General features: G+C 52.2%; 9 protein-coding genes across 9 annotated transcripts; 7 read left to right on the top strand and 2 right to left on the bottom strand.

Annotated features, from left to right (window-relative positions):
• Positions 1-2,424: 2,424 nt before the first annotated feature.
• On the top strand, positions 2,425-4,836 carry CORC01_08712 (uncharacterized protein; the record flags this gene model as incomplete). Its single annotated transcript, XM_022620342.1, has 4 exons — positions 2,425-2,464; positions 2,622-3,064; positions 3,381-3,625; positions 3,759-4,836. 4 exons carry the CDS (start codon positions 2,425-2,427, stop codon positions 4,834-4,836), a joined length of 1,806 nt encoding a protein of 601 aa, XP_022473180.1.
• Positions 4,837-6,164: 1,328 nt separating this feature from the next.
• CORC01_08713 (uncharacterized protein) lies at positions 6,165-6,677 on the top strand (the record flags this gene model as incomplete). The annotated part of the gene is made up of 2 exons (XM_022620343.1): positions 6,165-6,195; positions 6,352-6,677. 2 exons carry the CDS (start codon positions 6,165-6,167, stop codon positions 6,675-6,677), a joined length of 357 nt encoding a protein of 118 aa, XP_022473181.1.
• A 648-nt stretch (positions 6,678-7,325) lies between these two features.
• CORC01_08714 (uncharacterized protein) lies at positions 7,326-7,661 on the top strand (the record flags this gene model as incomplete). The annotated part of the gene is made up of 1 exon (XM_022620344.1): positions 7,326-7,661. The coding sequence occupies one exon, from the start codon at positions 7,326-7,328 to the stop codon at positions 7,659-7,661; it is 336 nt and encodes a 111-aa protein (XP_022473182.1).
• Positions 7,662-15,556: 7,895 nt separating this feature from the next.
• On the top strand, positions 15,557-16,585 carry CORC01_08715 (sodium/hydrogen exchanger family protein; the record flags this gene model as incomplete). Its single annotated transcript, XM_022620345.1, has 2 exons — positions 15,557-15,895; positions 16,229-16,585. The coding sequence occupies 2 exons, from the start codon at positions 15,557-15,559 to the stop codon at positions 16,583-16,585; spliced, it is 696 nt and encodes a 231-aa protein (XP_022473183.1).
• A 94-nt stretch (positions 16,586-16,679) lies between these two features.
• Positions 16,680-16,838, top strand: CORC01_08716 (uncharacterized protein; the record flags this gene model as incomplete). The annotated part of the gene is made up of 1 exon (XM_022620346.1): positions 16,680-16,838. The coding sequence occupies one exon, from the start codon at positions 16,680-16,682 to the stop codon at positions 16,836-16,838; it is 159 nt and encodes a 52-aa protein (XP_022473184.1).
• Positions 16,839-18,363: 1,525 nt separating this feature from the next.
• Positions 18,364-19,713, top strand: CORC01_08717 (glycosyl hydrolase family 28; the record flags this gene model as incomplete). The annotated part of the gene is made up of 1 exon (XM_022620347.1): positions 18,364-19,713. The coding sequence occupies one exon, from the start codon at positions 18,364-18,366 to the stop codon at positions 19,711-19,713; it is 1,350 nt and encodes a 449-aa protein (XP_022473185.1).
• A 2,114-nt stretch (positions 19,714-21,827) lies between these two features.
• CORC01_08718 (uncharacterized protein) lies at positions 21,828-23,052 on the top strand (the record flags this gene model as incomplete). Its single annotated transcript, XM_022620348.1, has 3 exons — positions 21,828-21,873; positions 21,979-22,222; positions 22,302-23,052. The coding sequence occupies 3 exons, from the start codon at positions 21,828-21,830 to the stop codon at positions 23,050-23,052; spliced, it is 1,041 nt and encodes a 346-aa protein (XP_022473186.1).
• A 300-nt stretch (positions 23,053-23,352) lies between these two features.
• On the bottom strand, positions 23,353-24,069 carry CORC01_08719 (uncharacterized protein; the record flags this gene model as incomplete). The annotated part of the gene is made up of 2 exons (XM_022620349.1): positions 23,353-23,505; positions 23,578-24,069. The coding sequence occupies 2 exons, from the start codon at positions 24,067-24,069 to the stop codon at positions 23,353-23,355; spliced, it is 645 nt and encodes a 214-aa protein (XP_022473187.1).
• Positions 24,070-25,227: 1,158 nt separating this feature from the next.
• Positions 25,228-26,728, bottom strand: CORC01_08720 (uncharacterized protein; the record flags this gene model as incomplete). The annotated part of the gene is made up of 4 exons (XM_022620350.1): positions 25,228-25,488; positions 25,670-25,780; positions 25,839-26,449; positions 26,506-26,728. Coding segments are annotated over 4 exons (1,206 nt in total), but the record flags the coding sequence as incomplete, so codon positions are not given.
• Positions 26,729-27,833: the final 1,105 nt, after the last annotated feature.

The following is a 27,833-nucleotide window of genomic DNA, read 5'->3' on the forward strand; positions in this document are numbered from 1 at the left end:
AAGTGGCCGACTCTAGCGCGTCCAGCGCCCTGAACTCTGGTTTCTTGGCGCCGGCGTAACGGCGTCCATGGTCGAGACACAGTCGGAGTACTGCTCGTTACACTGTGCGTCAACTGTGCGTGTGCCGATCTTCGTCTTCAGTGTTCTGTCATCACTTGCCGGAACCTGCACCCGAACATGAACCTCGCTGTCGCAGGAAACATGGTCCAGCGTAGCAGACTGAGCCGCCCTGAGTGCTATAGTATGGTGGTTCCCGTGGATAATCAACGAGAGTCTTCCTCATGTCCCTTGCTTGACGCTAGCCATTCCCCTGTCCCATCCGAGGCCTAATCTTGGATCTGGTGCATGCCGAATGGGTCCGGGGTTGGGGTGGCCGGTCTGTGAAGACTGAAGAGAGCGACAGGTTGAAACGACTCGACTGCAAACATCCTGAGAACTGAGTTGAGAAGCTTAGGTACGGTGGGAGGAAGACAGGGAGAAAGAAGGGGAAAAGGGGGTTAAGGGCCGACGGGATGATTGGAAATCACAAAGTACAGAGTACATGATTACGAAATCCCGTCGACGTCGGCAGGTGAGGGCAATGAGACGTGGAAAGTGCGTACCTTACGATGATGCTAGCCGGAAAGAGAGCTGCCCTCGATGCTGCTCTGCCCTTCTTCATTGAACATGGCGGGAGACAACGCTCCTTCTCCAGGCCACTTCATGCACGACTACCTCAAGGTACATGCATACCTCAGGTACCTCATGATACCTCCATGTCAACTGGGAGGCACCCTGAGGCAAGGTAAGGTAGGTTAAGATAGGTAACGATCAGAATGGCCAAGAACCTGGGAATGCCCACTCTGGACCTTCCATTGGATCTACGGATACTTTTTTCGACGAGCGAAACACCACACAAGCCATCACTAAGGATTGGGAAGGAGAGGACTGGGAAAGAAACAAAAGACGTCTTCTCGCCGTGCCCTTTCCCAATCATTCATCATTCACGTGCTCGCCTGGGTATCCCGCCCAATGAGTGACCGGAGCAAATGGGACGACACATACGATGAGGGAGGGGAAGGAAGAGAAGAAAAAAGCAAAAGGGGAAAAAAAAATACTTGTCCACGGATGCCACTGATGACTGATCCTGCCATCAGTTACTTGTTGCTGCCACGATACTACGATTGCACCGTCAAAAGTTACTCCTCCTCTTGTCCTACCTGAATCGCCCTCTCCACTCACCCGGCCTTGCACCTCGCTGCCTCAAGTCGCCCTTCTTACCCATTCCAGCTTCCTCACTCTGCTGCACTGGTACGCTGGAGACTCTGATTCAACCAGGTTCCAAAATAAAATTTAAAAATAAGGTCCATCGACCTTTTACATCATCACCACCTTGCGCAACTGCAGCCCCAAGCTCCCGACCGCAGTCTGTCATGCGGCTTGCGGCTTGCACTGTCCAACCTGCAACCTGCCACATTTCACACGCCCTCCCTCTGCTGCCGGTTCCTCATCAGACGCTTGCCCACCACCTCTGTCATCATCATCGCTCAAATCCAGTCCAATAGACACCTACCTTGGCAACGGTAGTCAGCCCGTCTCTGTGTGCCAGTTCCGAGGACCAGGACGCAGCGACGTACACTTCCCCCTCGCACCCCCGGAATTCCAAGTCCTCGCAAGTTGCCGCCGCACGGTACGAGTGGGTGACGAAGTACCCTGTTCGTAACTTCACTTGGTGCACCCGGCTACAGCAACAACACGCCGTCATCGTCTGCCGTTCTTCTTCGCCTGGCCCTGTCAACCTGAACCCAACCAACACCCCTCCCCGGCTCCAAATCCCCATTTTCTCCTCCTACCTTGCTTTGGTGCGGTCCCTAGCGCCGTCTGCCCTTTTTTTCTTCCCCTTCGCTTGGTCCCCGGGCCTCTCCAAACCAAGACAAACGTGCTGCTGGTGCTGGTGCTACTGCTGCTGCTGCCCGTCTTCCCGCCCGATCTCCAGCTGCCTGTTCCTCCAACTTCCGTCATCCAAGCCCACGTTGCCCCTCCGCCGACATCACAATCACTCGCCGCAGCCCACAAATTCGTCCTCCTCGCAACAATTTCTCCCTTTCAGCCGCTGATTCCCCCCTCCCCCTCCTCATTCACAACGTAACGACCTTGCATCCGCTCCTGTTCACCTTGACATACCTCAATTCTCTTTTCCCGTGATACAAGGCATTTCCACTTTGCCCAGCTTTCAACACCATCAGATCGCCCACCGAGTAATATTTGTACGACTCGTGCTTCGCTGCCTCCGCAGTATCATCCACACTCAAACGTCCAGCGTCCCCTTTACACAGGGCTGGTTGACCGACTCAGCCGCCGACTACTGCGACGTGCGCTGGGTAAATCTTACTTTGTGAATAACTTCACACCTCGTCGCCCGTCGTAGCGGCCCAAATTAGCATCATGTCGACGATACAGCAGCTTAAGAACTTTATCCGACACGGTACGTTAATCCCTCTTTCCTCCTGCCTTGCCCACATATCGCATCTCTTCGCACCGTCCCACATTCATCTAGTCGCTCCTTGTGGATCTCTCGATCCCTCGCGACGACTCCGCAGTCTATCGCTGAATAACAATATCCTGACTTTGTTTGTGTACAGGAAAGCAAGCCCGAGCAAATAACGATGAGCCGGCAGCCAAGCAGTCCCCGCCGCCCAAAGCACACGTAGGCATATCCGAGCCTGCGTATCCCGCCGCCGCACCTGCTCAGGCGATTCCCGAGGCATACTCAGTCGCCGGCGATGGCCAGAACCGTGCTGCCCAGGCAAACCACGCCGCCGCCCACGCCGCCGAGCCGAACCAGTACAAGACGTCCAAGGCGGGCAAGAACATCGACAACACGCACTTGGCCAAGCTTGTTGCCGAGGAGAACGAGAGCAAGGGCAAATTCCCCAGATATCCTGGCCTAGAGAGATGGGAATTGGTCGAGAAGATGGGTGACGGCGCTTTCAGCAATGTCTACCGTGCGCGCGATACCACTGGCGAACAACCGGGCGAGTGTGCCATCAAGGTCGTCCGCAAGTATGAAATGAACAGCATGCAGGTGAGTTGACGCTTGGGTGGTTACGGCCGCGACCATGATTTTCTCGTTTTCTTTCTCTCTTATTTTCTGCGTTATTCTTTCGAGCCTTTTCGAGTATTCCCATACCAACCGAGGGCGTGATTAGGGAAACAAGCATTTACACCCGGACTTCAAGAAGGTCCCCAAGGCCGCAGAGGTGCGAAAACTTTCTATATTTCATTGTCTACTCTTCGGGCCATCCTCACTTTTCGACACTTTCATGTTGCTTAATAGTCACTGTCACGTCAAGGATGGCTCTCCATTTACTTGTTGGACATCGTTGCTGACCCCGACCTAGAGAGCAAACATTCTGAAGGAGGTTCAAATTATGCGACAGCTTGATCACCCGAACATTATTAAGCTCATCGACTTTTCCGAATCTAGACAGTACTACTACATAATTCTTGAATTGGCGCCTGGCGGTGAGCTTTTCCACCAGATTGTTCGCCTTACGTATTTCAGCGAGGAGCTCTCGAGGCACGTCATCGTACAGGTTGCCCAAGCTTTGGAGTACCTGCATGAGGAGAGGGGTGTTGTCCATCGGTATGTACAGTCCATTCCTCTCTCACTGGCCCACTCTGGTGAGAACGAGGCGGTGGAAGACGGGAGTGCCGATATTGCATCAGCGCCTGTGACGTCATCCCTTCGAATTGTATGCTAACCCACGATGCTTCAGCGATATCAAGCCGGAAAACATCCTTTTCAGCCCGATCCCCGTCATTCCGTCCAAGAACCCTAAGCCTAAGCAGCCGGGCGATGAAGACAAGGTCGACGAGGGCGACTTCATTCCCGGAGTTGGTGCAGGCGGCATTGGTCAGATCAAGATTGCCGATTTTGGTCTATCCAAGATTGTGTGGGATAACCAGACCATGACGCCTTGCGGCACTGTCGGATACACAGCTCCCGAGATCGTCAAGGATGAGCGTTATTCAAAGTCGGTCGACATGTGGGCACTGGGTTGCGTTCTCTACACGCTGCTCTGTGGTTTCCCCCCCTTCTATGACGAGAGTATTGAGGTTTTGACGGAGAAGGTCGCCAAGGGCCAGTACACCTTCTTGTCACCTTGGTGGGATGATATTTCCCAATCTGCTCAAGACCTGATTTCTCACCTCCTCACTGTGGACCCCGAGAAGAGATACACCATCACCGAATTCCTCGCCCATCCCTGGATCAAGGGTTCTGGCCCGACGCCTCGTGACGAGAAAAAGACGCAGCCCGACATGCTCCGTGCGTTCGATGCTAACAGAATTAACGACGGCGACCGTCGCTACGACTTCCGCTCCCCTGGTGCGGTCAACCTGCGCGAGGTCTTCGATGTTGGATACGCCGTTCACAGACAAGAGGAAGAGGCCAAGCGCCGAAAACAAATTGGCAGCAAGGGCGGTGTTCCCGCACGTTTCCTCAACAATCTTAACGAGGATTCAGAGGATGAGGACGCGGAAATGGCCGAGAATAAGGAAGCCGAATACGTCCACAAGCCATCACAGGCGACGCAAGCGCTCGAGCAAAGCATGCGCAATGCTCAGATTAGAGATCAGCAGGAGCACCAACGTGGACGTGAGCGTGAGCGACAGGCTCCCGCGGCAAACGAGAAGGGTTATGGTCAACACTCTGCAACCGTCACAGCTGCCGCTCGTCAACAGGTTAGAGACCGGAACAGACAGAAGGGCGCCTTTGAGCTCAGCCTCGACGGCGCCACATTGCTGGGCAGGCGAAATAAGCAGCCTCTTGCGGCCCGAGCTGGCGGGGCATAGGAGCCCGGTACTCCAAGCTGCACTTCTGCGGGGAGTGAGGTCAGACTTGCACGAAGTCCTAGCGCTATGAAGTAGACCTAGAGGGTGGCACTATGAATGAACCATTGTGGAATTTCTGGCGTAAGGGTTACAGGGATGGCATATCTTGGCCAAGTGGCCGAGGACAATAGCGCAAATCATGATACGGACGTCGTGGATATCCTGGTTGTGTCTGTCAAAGTAGGGATTTGTTTGCGATTTGATGCCAGGGCGGATTAGCTACGACTCGTATCTCTATTATGCGGCATCATACATACATAGGCTCGGAGTTCATTGGCAACTGGGACCATGGTTCCTCATTGCATCAACAATGAATGAGACTTGCAATTCAAATTTAATTTCAACTTCAACTCTTCAAACGATGTTCTTGTTGGCCCGTTGAACCGTGACGGTGCATTATCAGCAGTCGTCCCAGGCAGCACTGGTGCGGTAGTATGGTCCAGACAGACGTTCTACATCTGCCGACATCCTTTTCCGAGTTCGGTCCGTCGTTTCAATGTTCATGCCTTGCCATCATCCATGGTCCCAAGGCAGCTGCCATGACGATTGCTACTACCCAAAGCAGCCTGCCTGTCCCTTTATGGTCCCGAAGAGTCCAATGTCATCACAATACCCATACACCGTGACGACAGCTTCCTGCCATCATGGGCAATATACATTATCTGACGAAAATTTTGTTCCTGTCGGGACAGACCTGCGACCAAAGCTCTTCGAAGCCAATAATGAGGTGACGGAGGCTGAGCCCGCGCAACTGACAAGGGTTGTACAAGGTCGCGGGACGAGCCTTTGACTGAGGGCATGAGCTACTCCAGACTCCAGAGCCGGGGAGACAGGAATAAGGCAGACAGGCGGCTCCTCCCCCATTGCATTGCGACAATGTCTGAATGCAGCCGTGTTGGCGATGGGAAGATCAGGCTAGGCAGGTCCGGTAGGTTGAGAGTGTGCAGGTGCTGCTTGGTACTACTACGGTCACATCCTTACATCCTGCTGAAAGAGGTGCACCTGAGCTAACGAGGTTTCCTTGCAATGTTATAATCAACGCGTCTGCTCTTTGACTCTTTTTTTCCCCCGCTGCTCGGCCTTGTCACCGCTATGTCGCTACCATCATCTCGATGTCGATGGCTCGGTCATCTTTCAGTCAAAAATCCCATGGCTTCGTTGCAACTTCGTATGTCGGGGCTAACCTGGTCGTGGTCGTTGCCAATGCCTATGTCCATCATCGCTGTCGGACATCCCGTAGTTCCCTCTACGGTGTCTCATCCGCTGATTCTCAAGAAAGTCTCTAAGGAATGAACACGGCTCACAGCGACGTGCCATCATGTAAGTCGGGTCGTCGAAGTCGGAACATATAGCACCACGTACTATCAGACCGCGTGCTGCTCGTGTAGGGGCTTCCCGGCCTCGGGGACGAAGAGCGACAGCGGACTGCGAAAGCTACACGGATGTCTGCAACCACACGGCATCGAGTCGACTCAGGGCCATGCAAGGCAGGTATCGAGCCACCTAGAAACGGTTCGGGCAGACAGTGGTCTTTCTCCATCATCGCCGCATCTCTGCGAAAGGGACGAGATGAGGTGAGCGGGACGGCCCGCTCACGGGGACTCGACCCGGCGGGAGCGGAGCCCACCGCGCTTCTTGATGGGGAGGGGGGTCGCTCGTGGGACCAGGGTCGGATCGGACCTAAGGGTCACGATCTCGGCAAGGCGCTTGCGGCTTTCCCCAGATGGCGCAATTATGGGGACCTTGGCGCGATGGCCGAAGAATTGCGCAACGACAGGTCTCAGAAGAGGCTCGGACTTTGATCAGCCGCTTGGTAGACCAAACGTCCAGAATTTGATTATCACGTTGATGACGCGACTCAAACCTTGACAGACTGTCTGTTGATCGGCCAAACTTTCGGGCCAGCTAGATTTCCATCTTGAAACCACCAAGACATTGTTTGGTAGTTGATCCGGAATGGCGAAGATCAAGAACCGAGGGGCGATAACTTGCTGTCAAGAGCCACTCACCCGCACGAGCATGTTGCCGAAACACCTCGGCTTTGATGCAACAATTCTACGCCACGCGGTGAACAAACGCGTAGCATTTCTCAACGCGGCACCATTTCGTCAGACTTTTCAGGTGGCAGAAAATTCCAGAACCTGAACAGCTTGAACGACGGCATTTCTTGTCGATAATTCTCGAGCATCGGTCAAGTTGTTCAGAGTTTGTCGGAAATATTGTGTCGCGCCGATTCGGCTCCAACGAACGCAACTGTGGCTTGGCCTTCTTACGTCGACAAAGTCACAAGTTTCACAACCCACACTCGGGCTGATATTCGACCTTCAAATCGGAGTGACTGGCCGCCTCAAAAGAACCCATTCTGACACTTTGGTCCATTGGTCCTGTGGCCCTGTCGGGTGCAAAGTGCCAGAGATGCCGCTGAGTGAAAGTCGGCATCGAGAACCTGGATGGCCTGCATTGATAAGGCCATTTTGGGAGTGTCTCAAGAACCCGGATGGCCAACCTGGATGGCCCAGCCTCTCACACAAAATCAGTCTCCGCCATCGCCATGCCGCCAACCATCACCCACGATGTCGTTGCTGGAGCAGAGCCAGATAGCCAGCGCATCCACGAACCATGGAATGGACAGGTCAGGCGGCAGTACTCAGCATCGACGACACGCGACGGACGCTGATGGACCAGGTGGTTTGATGAGCCAATTTTCCCCAGCCAGTTCGCACTATCATTTCCACCGGGGGAATGCCGTCTCTCCCTTGCACCGCCATTCTGAGGCCGTAGAATAAGAGAGATGGGTGAAGGCATAAAAGGGGCCGCTCATCCTGTCTTCCTCGACCGGCAGCCTTTCCTGTTCTCTCTTCATTCAAGTGTCTGCAACACCGTCAAATTGGCCGCTTTGAGGCCCGAAACAAGTCGACCCAGGGACGCGACGATAGTCCCGAGTTGAGGAGACCGGGGAGAAGGAAAAGAAGAAGGAGACCTGTACACTGTATCAATCAGTCAGACTCTCTGATCTTTGTCTCTCATGATGTCTGGTGATTACATACAGTATACCTCTCGGGTCCCGGCTCGCCCTCAGGCAGGGCAAGACTGTTCAGAGAACCGCCCCCCCACGGTAGTAAGCCACGGCTTCTCCTTTTCTCTCTTTTTCCTTGCTCATTTCTTTCGCGTGTCTCGCTTCCTCGCCCCTCTCACCGACCCCTTCACCTGGAGCCCGGAGATAATGGCCGATTGGGCAACCTGCTCCATCACGAGTTGCCCAGCGTCGCCGCCGGCCCGTCTCAATGATTGGACAACCCACGCCTTTTAGCTAAGAGGTATTATGGCTCTCCTCTCTTTACGGATCGTCCGATAGGGATTTTACTAGGGTTATCTTCCCTGGCAAGGTTCTTTTGAAGCTTCTCCAAGTGGCGGAGCCGAGGCAAAGTTGAAGTTTGGGAAAGAGCCTATAGTCTCACTGGTGAGACTCCATCTCTGAGCTGTCTGTTCTTTGCCTTCACTCTCCTGGGGCTTTTGACTCCGCCATGACGATAGATGGCAAGGTCATCTGGTGTTGCAGAAGTCTGTCGTCTGTCCATCGCCTGGTCTCTTTCTGTCTGTTGTTTTCCGCCTTTTGGTCGAGGCTGCCTAGTAAGCAGACGGATCCCACTTGGACAGACAGCTAGTCCCGACTCTGGCCAATACGGGATGGCTGCGTCACATCACCTGAAGCCTTTGGTGTGAAATGGTACAAACTCTGTTTCGCGCGGGTGCCGCCGCCAAGCGCATCACAAGCAGATTGCCCTCTCTGTCGTTGTACATACATTGTCATGCATACACAATCGGATTCACACCAATACGCACCCAACGCCGCCGTTGGCAGGCTGGTGCCGTGCCCCAAAGGCGTCCACTCCGATTGCCCTTGGCCCCAAAGCAGCCTTTCTTCACGCATCCGATAATCCACAATCCAGACCGGCTCTGCCCACCCTCCCACGCTCCTCCTAGCCCGAACGTTTGACCGAAGAATGGCGGGGCTACCCTCATCGGGCACTTGTCATCCACTCAACATTGACGATCCTCCCAAGCCCGCCTACAAATCACATTCACACGACCACAGCAGCCATGCACGTTCATCCTGCCGCCCTGTTCGCTATATCGAAACCTCGTGCGTGGATGCCCAGTCTGCCTCACTTGATCCAATCACAAGAGTCCAGCTCCCCGTCGTCGGGTGGACCACCCTTCCCCCTCCTCCCAGCCCGAACATGGCACCCTGCTCCGTATAACCAGCCGACCACACGTCTCAAAGCTTGCACAGCTCTGCACCCGTAGACTTGGTCCCAGACCCCGCTCCTCGACGGTCCCATTCCACCTTCTCTAGGCCGCAGGGAGCCATCATGGATCAAACGGTGGGAGTGCCAGCCTGATGCGGTATCACACAACCGCCAAGTCAGCTTTCTGCCGCCAACGAAGCTCGCGCGGTATTCGCGGTTTACGCTATGGGGTACTTGTTCCATCGTCCAGGGATAGGCATGGCCCGTCTCCGAGGACTCCCGTGCCCTTCCACGTAATCGCGAATGAAATCGCGCTTCCTCGTCAGATAGCCGCCTGATGTCTGGCTGACTGATACGTGGGGGGACATGGCTCGAAGATGGCTATATAAGCCCATATCAGCTCTGGTTGAACTGAGCATTTCTCTTCATCCGACTCATCAGCTTCAACTTCCAGACTTCAACAACAAACAAACACTCAAGCCTTTTCGCTTCAACCACCAAACTATCAAAATGGCCCCCTGGTGAGTACCATTCACCTGCTCCATCTTCCACGGATTGGATCTACGATACGCATGAGTTTTCTGGATGCTTCGGGTTCTTATTGAGCTTCGATTCCGCCGGATGGGCTTTGCCTCTATGAGATATGTCCAACCTTGAAGCTAATCTGATGCGAACAGCTCCTGCTCCTCCTGCGGCGCCAGCTGCGCTGGCTCCTGCACTACCTGCTCTTGCGGCTCTTGCTCCGTAAGCCAAATCACCCTGATATATATATTGGATTCTCGGATGCTGACTTTTGATGTTCACAGCACTAAATTCAGCACGACTTTTCTGCTCCCATCAAATTGGACAACCCGGAAGCGGCTCGCTCGCCAATAGCCAATATTCAAATCGAGCTGTGTGCCCTCCAGTCGAAAACATGCTTCTCGTATCGAGTGGAAGGGTTGTAAGATGTTGATTTGGGGTGGATCCTGGACTGCTGGAACCAGTTTCATTTTTGCCAAACACGATTGCCGAAACGGAAGATCCTCTAGCCTGTGGAGAACGGCCACACGGCAGAGGATTTTCCTGTCTGTCTGGTTGGCAGTTGGACTGGGACTCGAGATGGAGAATCCTTTTTTTTTCTTTTCCAATGTTTTCTCTCTCGTCTCGTGGTATGATAGTTTTGTTTTTGAGCAATACGAACTACGAGTGTTTTTGACTCCCGGGAAAATTTTACCCCTGCTGGTACCTATAACCATGTGGCCTATTGTACTGGGCTTGAATGTGAGCATGTGGGTAATGAGTAGCTTTGTGAATGGCTTTGGTTCCTTGTGAGTAAGTGATTCAATGCCTTGTGATTGTTCGGGTGGGGACTTTTGGAGGTTGCGGACGGCGCCGCCGAATGCCTGCCCAAAGCGGGCCAAAATGTACGGAGATACGGATACCTAATAGCTCCAGTTTTGCCCTCGTCTCCAAAATCTGTGAGGGGAACGGGAACGGGAACGGGAGGAGTTGAGGATGAGCGCGGGAGAGAGAGAGAGCTGGAGAATGTCTGCTCTCTTTCCTCTTCCTCCACTCTCGGCGTCTCTTTCCGCGCCCCTCTCCCGGAATCGAGGTTCATGCAGGCATGTGCTGGACGGGGTGTGGTTGGGGGTTGGCCAAGGCGTCTAGACCTGTTGGCACGGTGGCTTCATGTTCATCATGCAAAATTGACGGGTGGGGCGTTGGAGCGAATGGAGGTCAGAGGTGCGGGGGGGTTGAATGGGGGTTAATAGGTCATCGGAATCAATGCACCTGTGAGGCATTTGTGTGTGTGCGTGCGTGTGTGTGTGGTTTGTTGGTTGTATGAATAGGGCGTTTTGTTGTCAGCTGGCTGATTGATGCGTTGGAGGAGGAGTGGCTTGGTACGGTACACACGGGGAGATGGAGCATCATGAGAGGCGGGTAGAAACAGCGGGCTCGTGATTGGGGGGTTGGCCACCCGCGACTGCGCGCGACTGTGCGAGCTTTGCCCCAGTGTGGTTTGGCGGCGATTCGTTACCACCTTAGGTAGTAGGTAGTTAGGGGGAGGAGCTATCCGAGGGCCGGCGGCGCGGGCGCGGCGTTGGTTAGCTAGTGCTGTAGCTTGCTGGGTGACCGGGATGATCGGGGGCTTTGATCTGGGCTGGCGGTCAAACCACTAGCGACCTTGGGGATGCCAAATGGGATGCGAGATTTGAAAAGTAGGCGGCGATGCGGTGTTGCCTTGTGCCTATGGGAATGCCAGGTTCGTTTTTTTTGTGTCTGCCTACCTTGTTCCGTGCGTGGCCTGGGTGCTGTAAAATGCCTCTATCCCTCTGGAGGGGGTTAAAATTGCAGTGAACAGGCTACAGTAGGGAGCCCATAAGATTGGGTATGATGTGGTTGTACCTTATTGGGCAAAACTATCTGACTGTTCCTGTGGTTTACTATTAGCAGGGGTGCTGGTATGTTATGAGGGGGTTTATTTCATGGTAATCACCTGGAACTTCTTTTTTGACGGCGGCCAAGCTGTGCGTGGGGTGTTGTTCTCGGCGAGGGAGACTACCCAGGATAGCACCAGCGCGCAAAACGACGCTGTTCCGATGCAACAAGAGTCTCTACCCAGACCCCGCGTCCCTGGCTCGACAGGAAATAAGCTTCACCTTTTCTCTCTCTCCGGAAGCCTTCCCATTTCCGCGCGGGTTTCGATGGGTTGTCAAACCCCCCCAACAATCCACCCGCGGGCAAGACCCCTCGACTAGGAAGATACCCGTAAAGGCAACCAGCCAACTGGGCAGACATGAGAAACAGATAGATCCCGGTGGAGGTAACTAAAGTGCCGATAAGGCTGGGACGACGGGACGGCAAGGGCGTGCCAGAGAACACACTTTCGTCTGGTCGCGACTCTGAGTTGGCATTCAGCCTCCCCCCCCACCCACCCGCGGGATAATCCCGGGTAGGATGGGTTAAATAGCCTGCTGGGCTTGGACAGAGATGCCCGGTACATAGCGAGTCGGTACACAGCAAACGCAGGGCCGAAGCGTAGCCTGATTCCCGCTGTCACTTTTGGAGCACGGCGGCTCGTCTCCTTCTGAATGTGCGTGTTTGTGTGTGATCATTGAGTGGGCGTTTGAGGTCTGTTTTTGGACTGTCTGATTCAATTGGCGGCGGGATAATGCATCTCTAGCCGGATTTGTCGGAACCTGCAGGGGACGCGGCAGAGAGAGGGGGCCGGGGGGGAGAGAGAATCGGATGGCGACGTTCAATGAGGAGGTTCGAACGGATCAGGAGCCCGGCGGCACGGCACGGGGCGGCTCATGAGGTTGCCTCTTTCGCTGTGGCTACATGGTGTCAGGTCCGGGTCTTGTCAGTGGTGCCACGGTGGAGCGCATGGCAGGACGTTTGGAAGCATGTCAGACGTTGGCGTCGCACGGCATGGTTGACGTAGGAAGAGTCTTGGAGAGTCGAGACTCGATGTGGCATTATTATTGGGGGGTGGGGGCCGCGTGAAAGCTCGGCTGATTCGACCTTGGGAGATCCATGGCAAACTCGTTGGCACGTAGTCATTGGTGGTGAACAGCAGACGTGCGTGAAACACAGAATTACCTCTTGAAGAAGTTATTGTCGCTGATCTATGAGCGAATCAAGTCTCTTCCGTTGGCTGGGGATCAAAATTGAGCAACGTTGGGCTTGAAATCATAAAAGCAAGGACATTCGTGGCTGAGTCTTTCTGTGTAGTACGCACAGGTTTTAGCCACAGAAATTTTGTTCATTTGCGTATAATTAATTCATTCATATCTTTCCGCCTATCCCGTTAGTTTTGATGCCGACCGTCTGTTGCATTCGATACCCAACACTGGAGCCGGAGATACTCAGTTCGGAGAGTGACACGCGAAAAGGTTTGAGTATGAGCTAACATGGGGGTTTACAATGTAGCCTTGACTTACAATCCCTTTTTATTGATATTTTTGAGGCACGGCTAAGGAGTTGAACGTGAGCCTCAACTCGCTGGAACCTATATACGCAGGTTTCCAGTCGGCGAATCGAAGAGCAAAGTCGCAATACTTCTCAAAGCTAGGAAAAGACTCTTAATCAATAATGACCCACGCATGTTGAGTCAAGACTCGTGACAATTGGCAGGGTCGAATCGATACATGTAGGTGGAACATGCGCTTTCGATAATGCACTCTACTAATGTACTGCCTTTGGTTGACAAATTACTTCCAGGTTTCGAGTGACGGAAACGCCGCGCTTGCGGGGATATCAACTTTTACTATGGCCTGGAGAGCACCCAAATACTTTCTCACTCGTCTCGATCTTTTCTATCTTTGATATATGCAACGTAGAATCGACTTCGAGCCGAAGTTCCACTAGGTTCCTACATTACTTGCGATTTTTTTGAGAAGTCAACACAGCGTATGGCCAGACAATATATCTTGATCGACTGACCACATATTTACCATTGGCAAAGCTAACGTACATGAACCGATCTCCTGCAGATATGCTCCGTTGTTTCGGAAACACCGCGGAACTCGAATACGTACCTAACAAAAACGGACGGAGCGTGGGCAATCGATTGGCCGGCGACGAGCTTTTCCATCGCGATATTGACCTACTTGTCTCCTGGCAAATGAAATTTGCATCCATGTGTTCAACTGCACATATGAACACAGGACTCCGTAAGAGGTTCGAGGGAATATGAATATCTGGCTCTAGCTGATAAGATCCGATATCGGACGCCTTGTGAGAGTCCTTGACAGCTCGAGCCATTCCGGATGAAGCAACTTGAGGACAATTGACATGCTCATCCTGTCAGCTTTTCTGTGGTAGAGTGACAGTGTTGACGGACGTGGTTGCATTAGGCAATGCATTGACCACCGTTTCCCATGTCTTCTAGCTAATGTAAACCTTGTTCACCATAACGATTGCCTAAAGAGGCAACCAAGGTTGATTGCCTCCATGGGAACTGTTCTTTAAACGTCATACACAAGTGGTCTTTTAGCCGAGGATGAGCCCGCTGTGAGAGCAATTGGGTCTGGCATGCGAATTTGGTGATACCAACCGATTCATAGCAATGTCGTAGTAGAGATCCAAATAAGTGGAGATGTCAATAATGTGTGTTATATGCTTTTTTCTCGTGGCTGTTGCGCTCTCCCCTTCCACAATTGTCGATGCCTTCGGAAGGCCAAGGTCGGTATTACGGACACTAGCCAGAATATGCGGTGCCACGTTAGTCGGGCTACGCCAGCCTGTTCCCTGTCTTTCTATAGAAAACCCTTGCAAAGAATAAGAGAATTGTCTCTATTCCCTATGAGCTGACGTATCTGGTTCATGCGCCGTTTCACAGCAATTTATTTCACAACTTCACCAATGGCATCAACACGTCTGGTGCGTCCACCGGCGCGCTACTCCATTGGCCGCCCAAGATCTGCAGCTAAGGCTCTCCTTTTTGGTCCGCGGCCAAATATGTCCCTGGGTGACATACCACTCTTAAATAATCCGACTCTCAGCACTGCAGAGAAACCACATGCCTTTCCGCCGCCCACCAGACCACTCTTCATCAGCAGCGCTGGGCTACCAGGTGACCGTCATACCACTGGGAGTAAACCAGCTGTTTCCGTCCTTTGTCATTTCAGGTCTCCGTTCTCTGACTTTGTCTTTTGCGGCATTTTCTCCAGCTCTTCAGAAAATACTTTGACGTTTCTGCATCTTCTCCTCGAGGCCTGGTTGGTATCTGTTTTCCTTTTCTTTCTCCCAAGCAACTTCATGCAACTGTCGTGTGAGTAATAGCTAAAGAGACCATAACCCTTTTCAAATTCCTTGCCAGCCAAGGCAGCCCTTCTCGGCAAACGCACAACACACCCTTTGGGTGCATAGATTCTCTTTGACTTTTGGAGGTGAAGCGACATGTGGAAAGCCGAAATGCCTACCCTTGAACCTAGCGAGCTGAATGTCGTTCTCGCTGTTTTCGGTGGGTATCTCGTGCCATAAACAATTTAGCTATGACCGATTATTTTGTTCGACATGCAAGCGCATTCATCATTCTCTTTGGCATTTCCTCTGTCAAGATCAAAAATGTGTAGTATCTAGGCGAGGCCTGTAACACAATCCTCCATCATTTCCTTTGCTTCATTCTCGCGTTGGACATGGAGAGTGGCAGACTCTCCGGCAATACCTACTGACAAATTGCTTTCATTAGTACCGGCCGTCGTTTTTGGCATATGCATTGGTCCAATAGCCGCAAGATTTGTCGACAGCGAGAGATGGGGATCAGCCGTCGAGGGACAGACCAAAGACATCACTCTCGTGCGTATCCAGTGGCCGTGACAAGTTTTGAATACAGGAACACGAAGGTATGCGCTTATGTACTGATAAATGCCTTGTATTTGCAGGGGCTCACGAGAGTGATGATCGGTAGTCAACTAATTATGGCTGGCTAACAGTTGCCGGCAATGTACCAGAAGAAGAAATGGAAAGAAATGGTCATCCTCATGTTACCCATCATGACCCTCATGCGGTTAGCCACGACAGCCTGTATCCTCGCAACTGTTCCCAAATTGACCCTTTTTATCGCCTCCTGCGTTACTTCGACCGACCCAGTCGTCTCACAAGCGGTTGCCAAGGGGCCATTTGCCGACAAGTTTGTTAGGCGCTCGTTGCGTGAAAGAATCTCTTCCGAGAGTGGCGCAAACGACGGCTTCGGGTTCCCGATATTAATGCTTACGACACACCTCATACGACATGCAGAGGGATCCGAGGTGCACGCCGATGTTACGACACTACACGAAGTTGTTCGTGCAATCCTTCCCAGAGCCGGGGATGTTGCCCGCTAAGGTGGAGGCGTTGGTATTGCGCTGCTGAACTGGTTGCTGGAGACGTGGCTTTACTTTGTTGTCACGAGCTCCCCCTATGAGATCATTCTTGGAACGCTGATCAGAATTCCTCTAAGATAGTCGGTTAGAAAGTACGTCCATCTATCTTTGAATATGTAGTATGCTGACACTAGGGTGTAACGCAAGACGCAGGAAGTGAATCGACTCCGAAAGCTACGTGCTCGTCCCAACGGCGATTGGTGTAATTATTCAGACATTGCATGCAAACATAGTTGGCTAACAATTCGTCAGCTATTCCTGATGGGCACCTCGGGAGCCATTGGAACCGACGATCTGCTATCCTGCTTCGTCGCTGGCAGTGCAATCAACTGGGACGGCAAGTACCTCGCAGAGGCACAGAAGCGACACGACGAAGTCAACGCCAACATAGACGTGCTCCTCAACTTTGGCGGCTTCATCTACCTAGGGACCATCATACCACGGAGTGACTTCAACTCCGACATCACTGGAATCAGCATTGGCCGACTCTTTGGTCTTGACGCTCTTATTCTCGTATTACGCCGCATTCCCGCCGTGCTTCTCACGTACAAGCTTATGCCCGTCACCTCTTTCCCACAGTCCCCGAAGCAGCAGGCGATAGCGAAGTGATTGATATGATACGGGCTATCGTCCCCGTTGTGTATTGGCTTGCACTTTTGTTCATGGAGTGTCGATCCCGATCCTCAATGTCATTTACGGATACATGGATGTGCAGCCTGTCCAGGAAGACGCCGTGGCGATTCGGCGCCGGTCTGTTCGCGTGTCTCCCCGTCAAACGCTGTCGAGGGTGACAAGGAGACCTTCGTTGCCTTCAATCGGTTTTCTCGGCCAAATTTGTCAAAGAAGACGCTTTCACATATAGACGGTGACGACTTATCTGTGGGGGATGAAAAGATTCGACGCTCAGACCTCGGGTCTGGCCTCCGAGAAGCCAAGCAGAGCCCGGATTTGTCTCTTCGGGGAAGCTTCAATCTCCCACGTTTGAATGTGCCTCACAGCTTCAGCCTGCCTCGTTTAAATGTGAACCAACCCAAATGGGATCAGACGCACGTTACGCGGGACCAAAACATTTCATAGCAAATAGAAGGTGTCATTAGAGCAAAGGCGCGACGCAAGCCGGGCAATGTCAAATTTCTTGTGGTGGATACTCACAGAGAATTTTGAGCACGACATCTTGAACAGATATCAAAGATCTAATGAACTTCATATCGAAAAGTTCGTCGCCAAATGAAAATGATGACGTCGAGTTGTATAGTCTCCTTAGTTTCCTGCCTTAGACGGACGTCAAAGTTTATCCTCATAATACATAAGCCTGGAAGGGCCCAGTTCCTCTTCACTCACAGTAGAACAGCCGATGCCTCTTTAAACTTCCAATGTAGCCGAGATACATACTTTCTACATAAATTTGGAGGTGATATGTTGAGACGGTTTCGTATTGAGCAAGAGATGTTTCATAGAACGCTTAGTCAAAGGGCAGCTTTTGCGGCCTGGGGAACTCAAAGTATATTGGACTATTTCTTCTCATACTTACGATAATCCAAGTAATTGGGAACCTATAATTAGGTTTCATTATAGCGTCCAATGGTGATGTCTGAGCTACCTGTTGGCCGGATCCAAGTGGGCCTTCGGGCCGGGTTGGACGGGCCGGGTATCCACCCGCCGGCCGAGACGAGAACGACTGCATTAGCGAGGTCACCTGGTGATTCATAATTAGAAATGACGTTTATCATAAATAAAGACGCTCAAAAGATCAGGATGGATGCATGTAACGGTAACGTTAACACTCCTGATCCGGACTCGTGATAACTTGCATCCATCATCAGACCAACCCGCAGGTTACCATCGGCAAGAGCCCTATATGAATATCTCTCAATATTACTCGCCCTTGCCATGGAGAAACACATGGATATTGATTCCCATATGCAACATCACAAAGATCAGCTAGTACAAGCCTTGAAATGCCCGATGTCAGGGTCAGATTGCCAGGGCGTCATGCGGGCAGAAGACGTAATTGATGCGGGGAATGGACGCTACGGGGGATGATCCGGGGCTTTACCCCGCTAAACTTGGCGCATGTCATTCGTTGACAGCGGTTGCTCCCCCCTGAACTCCATCATCTGATGCAATGTTGGGTTTCACAGAATAAACACTCACTCATCGATGGGCTTGACTTCATATTTGAGAGATAGTTTCAGAACTCATACACCATTCCTGTCTGGTGGTTTGATAGACGCCACAGACTTATTTGCTTTGCACTAGTCTCTGTCTCCTTCGTCAGAAGCCATCATCAATATACTTGCAAAAGCCTCTGTTCGCGTGTACCGAAGCTCGCAATCCATTTCATTCCATCCCTTGATTGGGTTTCGAGGCCTTAGCAACCATCCATCATGCGAAGCTTGGCAGTCTTCGCACTATTAACCGCAAGCATAGTGCTCGGGCTTGAGGGCACTCGGTTCTCGGCAGCCACTCTTCTCGCAGAATCTGAACTATATGTCCCAAGCGCCAGCGATTGGGCCGAGAGAGCGGAGAAGGAAGGCCGGAGCCTCTGCATCCTCGAGCCGGACGCCAATGGCGGGGACGACGCGCCGGCGCTGCTGAGCGCGCTCAACGACAAGTGCCGCACCAAGAGCATCATCGTGTTGTCCGGTCCCGTCTATAACATCAAGTCGACCATGGTGACTACCAGCCTAGACGATGTTGTGATCGATCAGCGTGGAAGACTGCTCTGGAGCAATGATACGACGTACTGGCTATCGGTGTCGATGCCCGTGGACTTCCAGAACCAGAGCACTGTATGGCACTTTGGAGGCGATCGCGTGGTTTGGGAGGGCCACGGAGTCGGCACGCTCGACGGCAATGGCCAGGTCTGGTACGATCTCAACGCGGGTGGATCCAACATGCCTCACCGACCGATGAATATCAATTTTCGTTACTTCTCGAACTCGGTCGTCAAAGGCCTTCGGTTCGTGCAGAGCCAGATGTGGACGATGAACATCATGTACTCCAAGAACATTGTCTTTGAGGACATCTACGTGAACAGCACTTCGTCGTCAGAGAACAACTCTCTCAACACGGACGGCGCCGACACAATGTACTCGGACAACATCACCTTCCGCCGGTGGGTGGTCGTCAACGGCGACGACGCAATCGCCGTCAAGGCCAACTCCAGCAATATCTACATTTACGACAGCGAGTTCTTTGGGAGCACTGGCATAGCCATGGGATCCATTGGCCAGTTCATGGGTCAGTTCGAGTATATCGAGAAGTTCTTGGCACGGAACGTGACTTTGCACGACACCCTGCGGGGCTGCTACTTCAAGACGTGGAGCGGGATCCAGATTGGGTATCCGCCCAATGGCGGCGGAGGCGGTACGGGATACGCGCGTAACATTGTGCTAGAGGATATTAAGCTCGACGGCACTCGCGGAGAACCACTTTTCATCACTCAGTGCGAGTCTTTCTCTGGACACGCGGGCGAGTCGTGCGATACGTCGACCTTTAAGATCTCTGACGTCGTCTGGAAGGACTTTAGCGGCACCATGGCGGACGACGTGGCCAGCTCGGGCTTCTTCCGGTGCAGTGCAGCTGCCGGTGGGTGCGACAACCTGACGGTAGAGAACTTTTCCGTAAGGCCCGTCGGCCAAGATACCGTCTTGGATAAATGGCTCTGCCAAAACGTCCAAGGCGATGAAGGGTTTGATTGCCAGGAGATTGAGGAGAGCTTCGATGAGCTCTGAATATCACTTCAGTAGCCGGCCCTACAGGATCCGGCGTATCCGGGGCTCTGTGGTGGTCTATTCATTAATGTCGAGGGGGCTTTGTCGTTAGCGTAAACTTGACCGCAATTTTCTAATCAGCGGCCGCTTAGTCCTGAGTGATTACCTGGTATGCTTTGATCTGAGTGGACACAGACCGTTGCCAAGAGTTTTATCAAAAGGTTGTGGTGATCGCTTTAAAGGTCGACGAACTCCGCCGCCGGGTTCCTCCCCAGCTGCTGCATTCATCCTTGGTAACGAACCTCGGCCGAAGCCGGGGACTTTGAACTCCGTACGCCGATGTTTTTCGCCAACGGCCCAATGGAGGGTTGAACCTTTCCGCAAAACAAATAAACAGTCCGACGTCCGATGTCTTCGTTCTGATTGGGACAATGTTCTGGCCACGCTTGTTCATTCGCCTTACCCCTTCCTGGGAATCGTTTGGGTCTATTTCGTGCCTACATCGTCTTCGCAAGTTCACTTTGATACGTATATATCCCAGAAGAGTGATTGACGTGCAGAGGATGATGGTCTAAACGCCCAGACACGACGCTTCTCACATCAGCAGCAGCTCCTTCACGGACAAAACGTACGACAGCCGTCCCGGCACTGGCACTGTCAGTTGCTTGAACGTGTGCGCTGTGCGTGCGGCGTGCCAGCTAGCGCCAAGGGTGGCTGCGTATCAAGCTTCTGATCTTAGCTACCAATCGGGCAGCTTACTACCGTCGAGCCTTGTTCGTCTGTTGACCCTGGCGCTTGTGCAAGCTAAAGATGGAAAAGCTGGGTTCCAGGTTGTTTTTCGAAGCGGAAGTTTTACTCCTATTCTGATTTCCCCCCACGCTCGGACGCGTCTTCGTGCTGATGTTGGGAGGTGGGAACATGAAAAGCATGCGACAAGATGCATGCTTCCGTGCGAACCTCCTATTCTTGGAAGAGCTTTAAAGCAAGCACCCAAGGCATAACTCGACCACAGCAAGCTTTGATAACATCGATTGAGTTTGTGTTACCCTATTATGACAGTTCCAAGGTTCCCAAAAAGGTCCCACGAGCTTCCAACGCTTGGCCAAACGACGGGTCCACTACCAAAGCATCCCCCATTTGTTAGATGGAGAAAGAAACGCTCTGTTGATCTCCATACTCTAAATTTGATGGCAAGACTTTTCCCTCGGACTCGACTTGGCGCCCGAATTCTACCCCTTGATGCTGATTCCGGTTGTTCCGGCTGCCGAGAAAAACCACAGCAAGTCAACGACTCAACCCCTACGAGTACCTGGCGAGTGGGTATAGTCCGACGCGAAACGATTGGATGATCCACCAGAAGAGGAATTCCCACATACCTTTTTGGACGTTCTTCGGACACCCACCGTCAGTTCATGGTTGATTGCAGTGATCCAGCGTGGGTACCGGGCGAGCAAGGAGGCTGTAATGAAAACTGGGCTGTTATTTTGCTTACCATTTGCTATACGTTGCCAGGTGTAATCACACACGCGTCAGGGAGGGCTTCGGTCGCGTGCCCTCCTTCCCGCGCCGAGCCCTTCTTTCGCCTGGGATGATGGATGGATGGATGGTGGACATGTGGGATGGGGTGGTGTGGGACGTCAGGTCGTCGTGTCTCCAGTTCCGCTCCGCCCTCCTCCTTCGACGTTCGACGCCCCCAACTCTAACCTATCAGACGGCTCCGTGCCATGACACCCACAGGTGTGGTCCTGTTCAACCTTCAAGGCTGGGCGGGATATCCAATGCCTGGGGCGCCGATCTGACAATGCTTGGCCACGGAATGCTGCGGTTGGACTTGGGACACCTTCCGCCCGTTATGGGTTTGTCCCGGTGAAGCGGGCTCTGGGTGGCATTGTGCCTAGAATGTTTATTAGCCAAGTCACCCCCCTCTCCTCTTTTCCCAGGTGAAAAGGTTTCTGGCGGATTTGGCATTTTTGTTGTAATAACTTCTCGTCACTCACTCCCGTCTTCTTTCTGTCTGCCTTTAGGGAGACGAGCTGTTTTTTCGTTCTGCTTTCTCGTCAGGGACAGCCTTGTCCCCTTACCTCGCTCACTCACTCAATACTCTATAAGATTTCTACTTCTCTGTTTAACCCATCATGGCCTCGTCACTTGGCGCCTTGAGGAATGTAGTCGAACCGGCTTGTAAGTCTCTCACATGCGACTGGATCGGACTATCAGTGTACCTGGACTAGGTTTATATCATCTCCACGAACTCAAGCTCTCTTCTAACACCTTTTCCTCTTCTAGTCATCGTCTTTGCCTTCACCATAGGCACCCTCATCAACCGCCGCCGACTGGATCGCGACGATGACGTAGAATCGTGTGAGCGTGGGTCGGAGGATTCCTCCTCCCGCCCCACCTCTCCGCTCCTCAAGGCGGGGATGCGCGCGGAGTCGGGCGAGGTGTCCCGGGTCAATAGCAAGCTCATTGTTCGATTCTATAATACCTTTCCGTTTCTTGCTGAAATCTGGTATTGGAATGCGACATACTGGTATGAGATGATCTGTGCCGCATCAATGCTTCCTGTAACCTTTCCCGAACAGGCGCTGACTAGCTTGTTTGCCTCGCAGGATATACCAACTGCTCCGAGCTTTCTCGGCACGCATGATAGCCGGCAACGAAGCCGTCTTCACGATAGCACGCGATCATGCGATTTCCATTTTGAAGTTGGAGCACTTTCTCGGATTCGACATTGAACTCGGCGTACAGCGATATGTCCTGAATAACATGCCCTGGTTGATGCCCTACCTGGCCAGGATTTACTATTTTCATATCAGCCTGGGAATTATCTTTCTCATCTACTGCTACACCTTTCTGCCACCGAGTACATTTCAGAGAATCCGACGGACCATTGCCGTGGATAACGCAGTCGCCTTCGTCATCGTCACGGCTTACCGCTGCATGCCGCCGCGGATGCTTCCGGCCGAATACGGATTCGAAGATGTGCTCCACGGAGCAAAGGGAGGAGGCAACGCGTGGACACACAACAAGTTCCAGTTGACCATTGCCGCGATGCCGAGTCTTCACTGTGGTACCGCCCTCTTCCTCGCCTGGAGCATTTGCCGGTTCTCGCCCCACCGTCCGCTTCGTCTCATTGCGCCCCTGTGGCCGATGGCCATGCTCTTCACCATTGTCGCAACGGCAAATCACTTCATTTTGGACGCCATGATCGGCGCGATGGTCCCTGTCATTGGATGGAGGTTTAACCGCGCTGTTCTCGTGTTGCTGCCGCTCCAGAATCGGGTGTTGGAGGGGTTAGGGCTGAAGACTTCCGCGGATGAAGAAGACATTACCCCCAGGTACATCCCGAGAGAATGGTGAGAAGGAGCAGGTATTGGAGAGAGGATGGACTGGTATACTGAGCATCGTAATAATTTCAATAGACGAGCGTGCCAACGACGACATATGTCAAAGCTTGACGATACCGGATATCCCTCTGATTCCTCACAGTGTTTTGACAACACCAGACAATTATTCGATCTCGTGACAACGAAAAACTAAACTACATCGCGGATGACCTCACCTCAAAGTTTCATCGCGCTTGAATTTGGTCTCTTCACCATGGATTTGTCATCGCCCATTGGCATGGATGAACCTCGACGGGCATAGCAATTCCGCCATTTACGCATCGGTAAAGACGACGAAGAATCCCAACGGGCAGCCATTGTGACTTTGCTGGAAAGAGAAAGTGGTATCCGGCGAGCAAAGACTTCCTGAAACAGTCACGCTGCCAGGCACCTCAGCCGGAATGCCGCACGGGGCACTGTTCACAATCTGCAGACGCTATTGTCAGTCATCGAGACTCATTGCGGGCTTCATTTTGCTCAATTAGCATTGTAGACTCACATAGCTGTGTCCCGGAGTCATCGTCGGCGGGGGGTTCGGCGGGCTAGGGCCGGGAGCGGGCTGCTTGTTGTACGTGGTCTGGCCGGCGACGGCCCCGACTCCGATAGCGTAGCCGGTGAACTTGAAGGTACCCGGGCCCAGGAAAACGAACTTTCCGGGGGCTTGGTCCCAGGACGGGAAGTCGAAGACGAGGTTGCACACCTTGCCCTGAGTCTGAGCCACGGGTAACTCGAGGTTGAAGACGGTGCAGACATCGTTGGGCGTCACCTGCGCCCATTGAGTCGCCGGGAAAGCGAGATTGGGCAGGTTTTTGGAGATGGGGACCAGAAGGCTGGTTGATACGTAGGAGCTTCCGAGGCTGCCATCGGGCTGGGCGGCGTTGACGGGGCAGGTGGCCTTGCCGCCACGTTTGCTTGTGGAAGTGACGGCGCCGGGGGCGGCGGCGGCGGAGAGGGCAAAGGCGAGGGCGCCGGTGACGGTAGTAATCTTCATAATGGCGATGCTGTTGTGGACAGGGGCTGTAACGAGCGACAGTTGATGTTACAAGAGTTTAGGATTAAGATTAGAAGCCTGGGAATATTTGAAGTGGGTAGCAACGAGCAGACGAGAACTCCATGCCAAGAGCAGAAAGCGATGGCTTCATATATACCTACTTGGCTTGCTATGTTGAAAGGCTAACTATGTTATGGCCCCGGACTATAGCTTGGACATAGCAACCGTCATGACTCGATGAAGTTTAGTTTGGCTTCCACTTCAAAGAAGCTTTCAACGTGGAGCGCCCCTGACCCCAAGCTCGTGTGCTTTGAATCGTGATGTTCTAGGGCGCGACTAGTGATGGATCGGCGCTTCGTCTTTCAAAGGAGAAATAGACTTTTCCCATTGGCCCCTCAGTGCTTGAGTGCCTCCTATCCCTCACGATCGCCGTTGTGGCACTCAATAGCCTCCAAAAATGGCGCTTCTTAACGCCGGCCGCAAACCTTCAGCCCCGTGCCTGAGCGCGGAAACAACGGCACAAATCGACACCGACAGCAGCTGTTGCCAGCGCTAGAAATGCGATTTCAGTGAATAATTTGTTTTTCTTCCTACTCCGCCGTGGTCACGCTAGGTAGCTGATTCCAATCCTAGAAAGCGGTGGTGGCGTCATGGCTGGCTGGCTGTCTTACTTTCGAAGTCCGGTACGGAAGTCGTCGTCTAGCAACCGATGGTAAACAGAGCATCATGAGGACCTGAGCATCGTATTTGCGATGAATACCCCTTCCAATCGTCATCCACCCATCTCCCCGAGACTTATTCAATGTACCTGAAAACTAATTAATCGCGGCTGAGTCGTTGGCTTCAAGAAGATATCTAGTCTACTTGTCGGATTAGAAGTCCAATTCGACCACGAGTCAGCGCAAGCGCAGGGGCCTTCTACGGACCTCTATATCGGCTTCCAACTGACGGGCTAACCTCTCATTTCCACGTCATGCAGAGATCAAAATATAATCAATTAACCCTTCGTCACCACGCTAGAACTACGGTTCGAACCCCATTATCTTGTGATACGGATACCAACACTACTCCCGGGTACTGGGCTTGCTAAGTTTTTTCTTGACCACACTACTACTATCGCCGATGTCCTGTCCAAAATCTCTCTTTGAGTTCTGTCCCTTAGTAATGACCTTCGATCATGGCCTTGCTCGAGTAGACGGACACACCAAAGATCTCAACCATATCCTCCAAGGTTCTGCCTTTGGTTCGACAAGAAAACATGCCATGAAATGCATAATCAAAGTAGTAGTAATTTCTTCCCACCAAGGCGCATGTAGTTCGAGTTAAACCATCGACAACCACTTCCGAGATTTCTGGTGCGCACTGCGAAGACAGGCTAGCCGTGTGGACAGAAGGTAGTATCCACCGAGTATCAGAACGCTCAGACAAGCACAGAAGGTTACCAAGACCCAGACGTATGGCGAAATCATTGCTTCATGTTCAGTAGGAAACCAATTGAAGAAGTCTGTCGAGAATACTGTCTGTAAGGACGATGTCTTGTCAGCTTGACTGGCCATCTGCAGGCAGCACGATGTTATGGGGCGATAGAGACCTGGCTTACCGCGACAAACATGCTGGGTAAAAAGACCTTTGAGAAAATGGATATGTTTTGAATACGTTTTCCATCTAGTTTGGTTTCGATTGCAATCTGCATGTTTGTTTTTGCATGAGACTGGGCATTTGTCAGCGATATAACGTAGATGCGAGACCATTAGTAGAAGCGGGCTTACGAGCTGATTTGCCATTGACATTCCATCTAGTCTCATCGTACAGTCTCTGATCATCTCATCGTACTCATGTATTATCGACCTCAATCGGTTTCTGATCTTGTCATTCACTTTTGCTTGCTGCTGCATCACATCCGTATTTGCATCAGCACTGCTAGATGCGGCAGGCTGATGCAAGACTCTTGATGAGGAGTATTTTCCGGCCATCTCTTCGATATGGAGCAGCATTTCTTCCAGCTGCTTCTTCCAGTTGACTAGTCCGTTCCGGAGCTCCGTGGTATCAAGCCAAAGGTCAATAGTGTGCTGGGTAGAATCTTGATTGCTTTGACTTTCGCCCTGAGAGCTCACGTCCAAAATCACTTTTTCCAGCTCGACTTGGATATTTCCAACTAGTCGTTTCAGCTGCCTTTCTCTCTCTATCTCGGCAAATATTCCCGGAAGAAGGAATGGGTGCTGTGAAGCTTTGGAGGAGAAGCTGAGTCTGCCGACAATTTCATCTTCATTTTCGGGATCGGTACCGAAGATTATGGCGTTGGTCGAACCTCTCTTTGCATTGTGTGTAACAGAGAGGGCTAAATCGCCATCCCAAGCACTAGATGTTCTACAGTGATACACTTGCACGGATTAGTCAATAATTCAGAGGTAGTAGCAAGCTCTGACTTGGTCTCACCAATCGCCAGTTCTTTCAGCTTGCCCATGGTCACTTCTCCAGCACAAAAGGTTGCCACATCCTGGCGACTGATGACGCGAGATATGCCGCTATGAATCATCAATTCGTTCGAAATTAACCTGAAAGTGTCTTGGGCAAATGGAAGATAACGGATGTGTGTAGGTCGAATTGCTGACGGGCTCCTCTGTCCTCGCCGCGAAAAGCTAGAACGGGATTTAGCACTTACTTACGACTTCTGACAAGGTGAAGTATTTTGCTGAGATTCGTACATCAAGGTGAGCTTAGGCTGATCAATCTGGTCTAGTTCTGTCTGATTCTTGGCGCCAAACTTAGCTAGAAAACTCGTCACCAAGAAGGGAATCGACAAACCTCGAGAAACCATTCCTCCCAGTTCTTGTCCTCTAGGGTCTATTCCTTGGGGTCCTGCTAGATTATGAGCTGAATAAAGCTTTATTTTGGTATCGCATCCCACCTCATCGCTGCCGTCTATTACTACAACTTTCACTAAGCTTGGCTGGTAGGCGTATACGTTGTTGAGGTCGGTCTTGCAGTCGCTAAGACAAGACCCATCCAGAAGCCAATCCATTCCTGATGGAATAGGAATGGAAGATTGTGTTCTTGTGTGCAAGAAAGGGGTAAAGGAGGACATCACAGGAGCAGGCCAGAGGCCATGGGAAATAGCAGTCTCCAACAACCGAGTAGCGTCACGGCATCTCAGAACAGACCAATTACAACAGACTAGCAAGGAATTAGCCCAAGCGCTTTTCGATACATGAAGGACCTGTTGGGATTTGCAAGTCTCCACCTCTCCTGCAGGTCAACGACCAATACCCATTTTTGCCTTGTTGGAAACAGCGCTGCGTACAATGTATACGGGTGTGCGGCGCATGGGAAATGCTGCGACAGGTTGAAAATCCCAGCCAAAGAGCAGAGCTGGCTGCGGGCTGGCGGCAAAATGCCCATAGTGATGCAGGGCATTCGACACCACCTCCAATGACGGTTCTTTGCCTGCCTCCAATCCAAAAGCCTTCAGCCTATCGATAGCGAGATTCGATGCGCCAGCGCCTAACGACAGCCGACATAGACTCCTTTGAGCATACCAAAGAGCCTTTGCCCAACTAGAAAATCACTTGCCTCCATCGGATAGCCTAGCGGCACAGGCTTTGACGATTCCCGGCCAGCCCAAAGAATACAAGCATGATCATCGCAACTATTATCGCTCACTACACAAACACAAAGCTGATTTGGCGGGAGACTCAGGTGGAGCGAGAGACTAAGGAGAGTTCCAAGGGATGGACACTGGACATGTAGAAGTGAGGTACATCCAC

The sequence above is a fragment of the Colletotrichum orchidophilum genome (assembly GCF_001831195.1).
Source record: "Colletotrichum orchidophilum strain IMI 309357 chromosome Unknown Scaffold_75.1, whole genome shotgun sequence".
In the NCBI taxonomy this organism is placed as follows: Eukaryota; Fungi; Ascomycota; class Sordariomycetes; order Glomerellales; family Glomerellaceae; genus Colletotrichum; species Colletotrichum orchidophilum.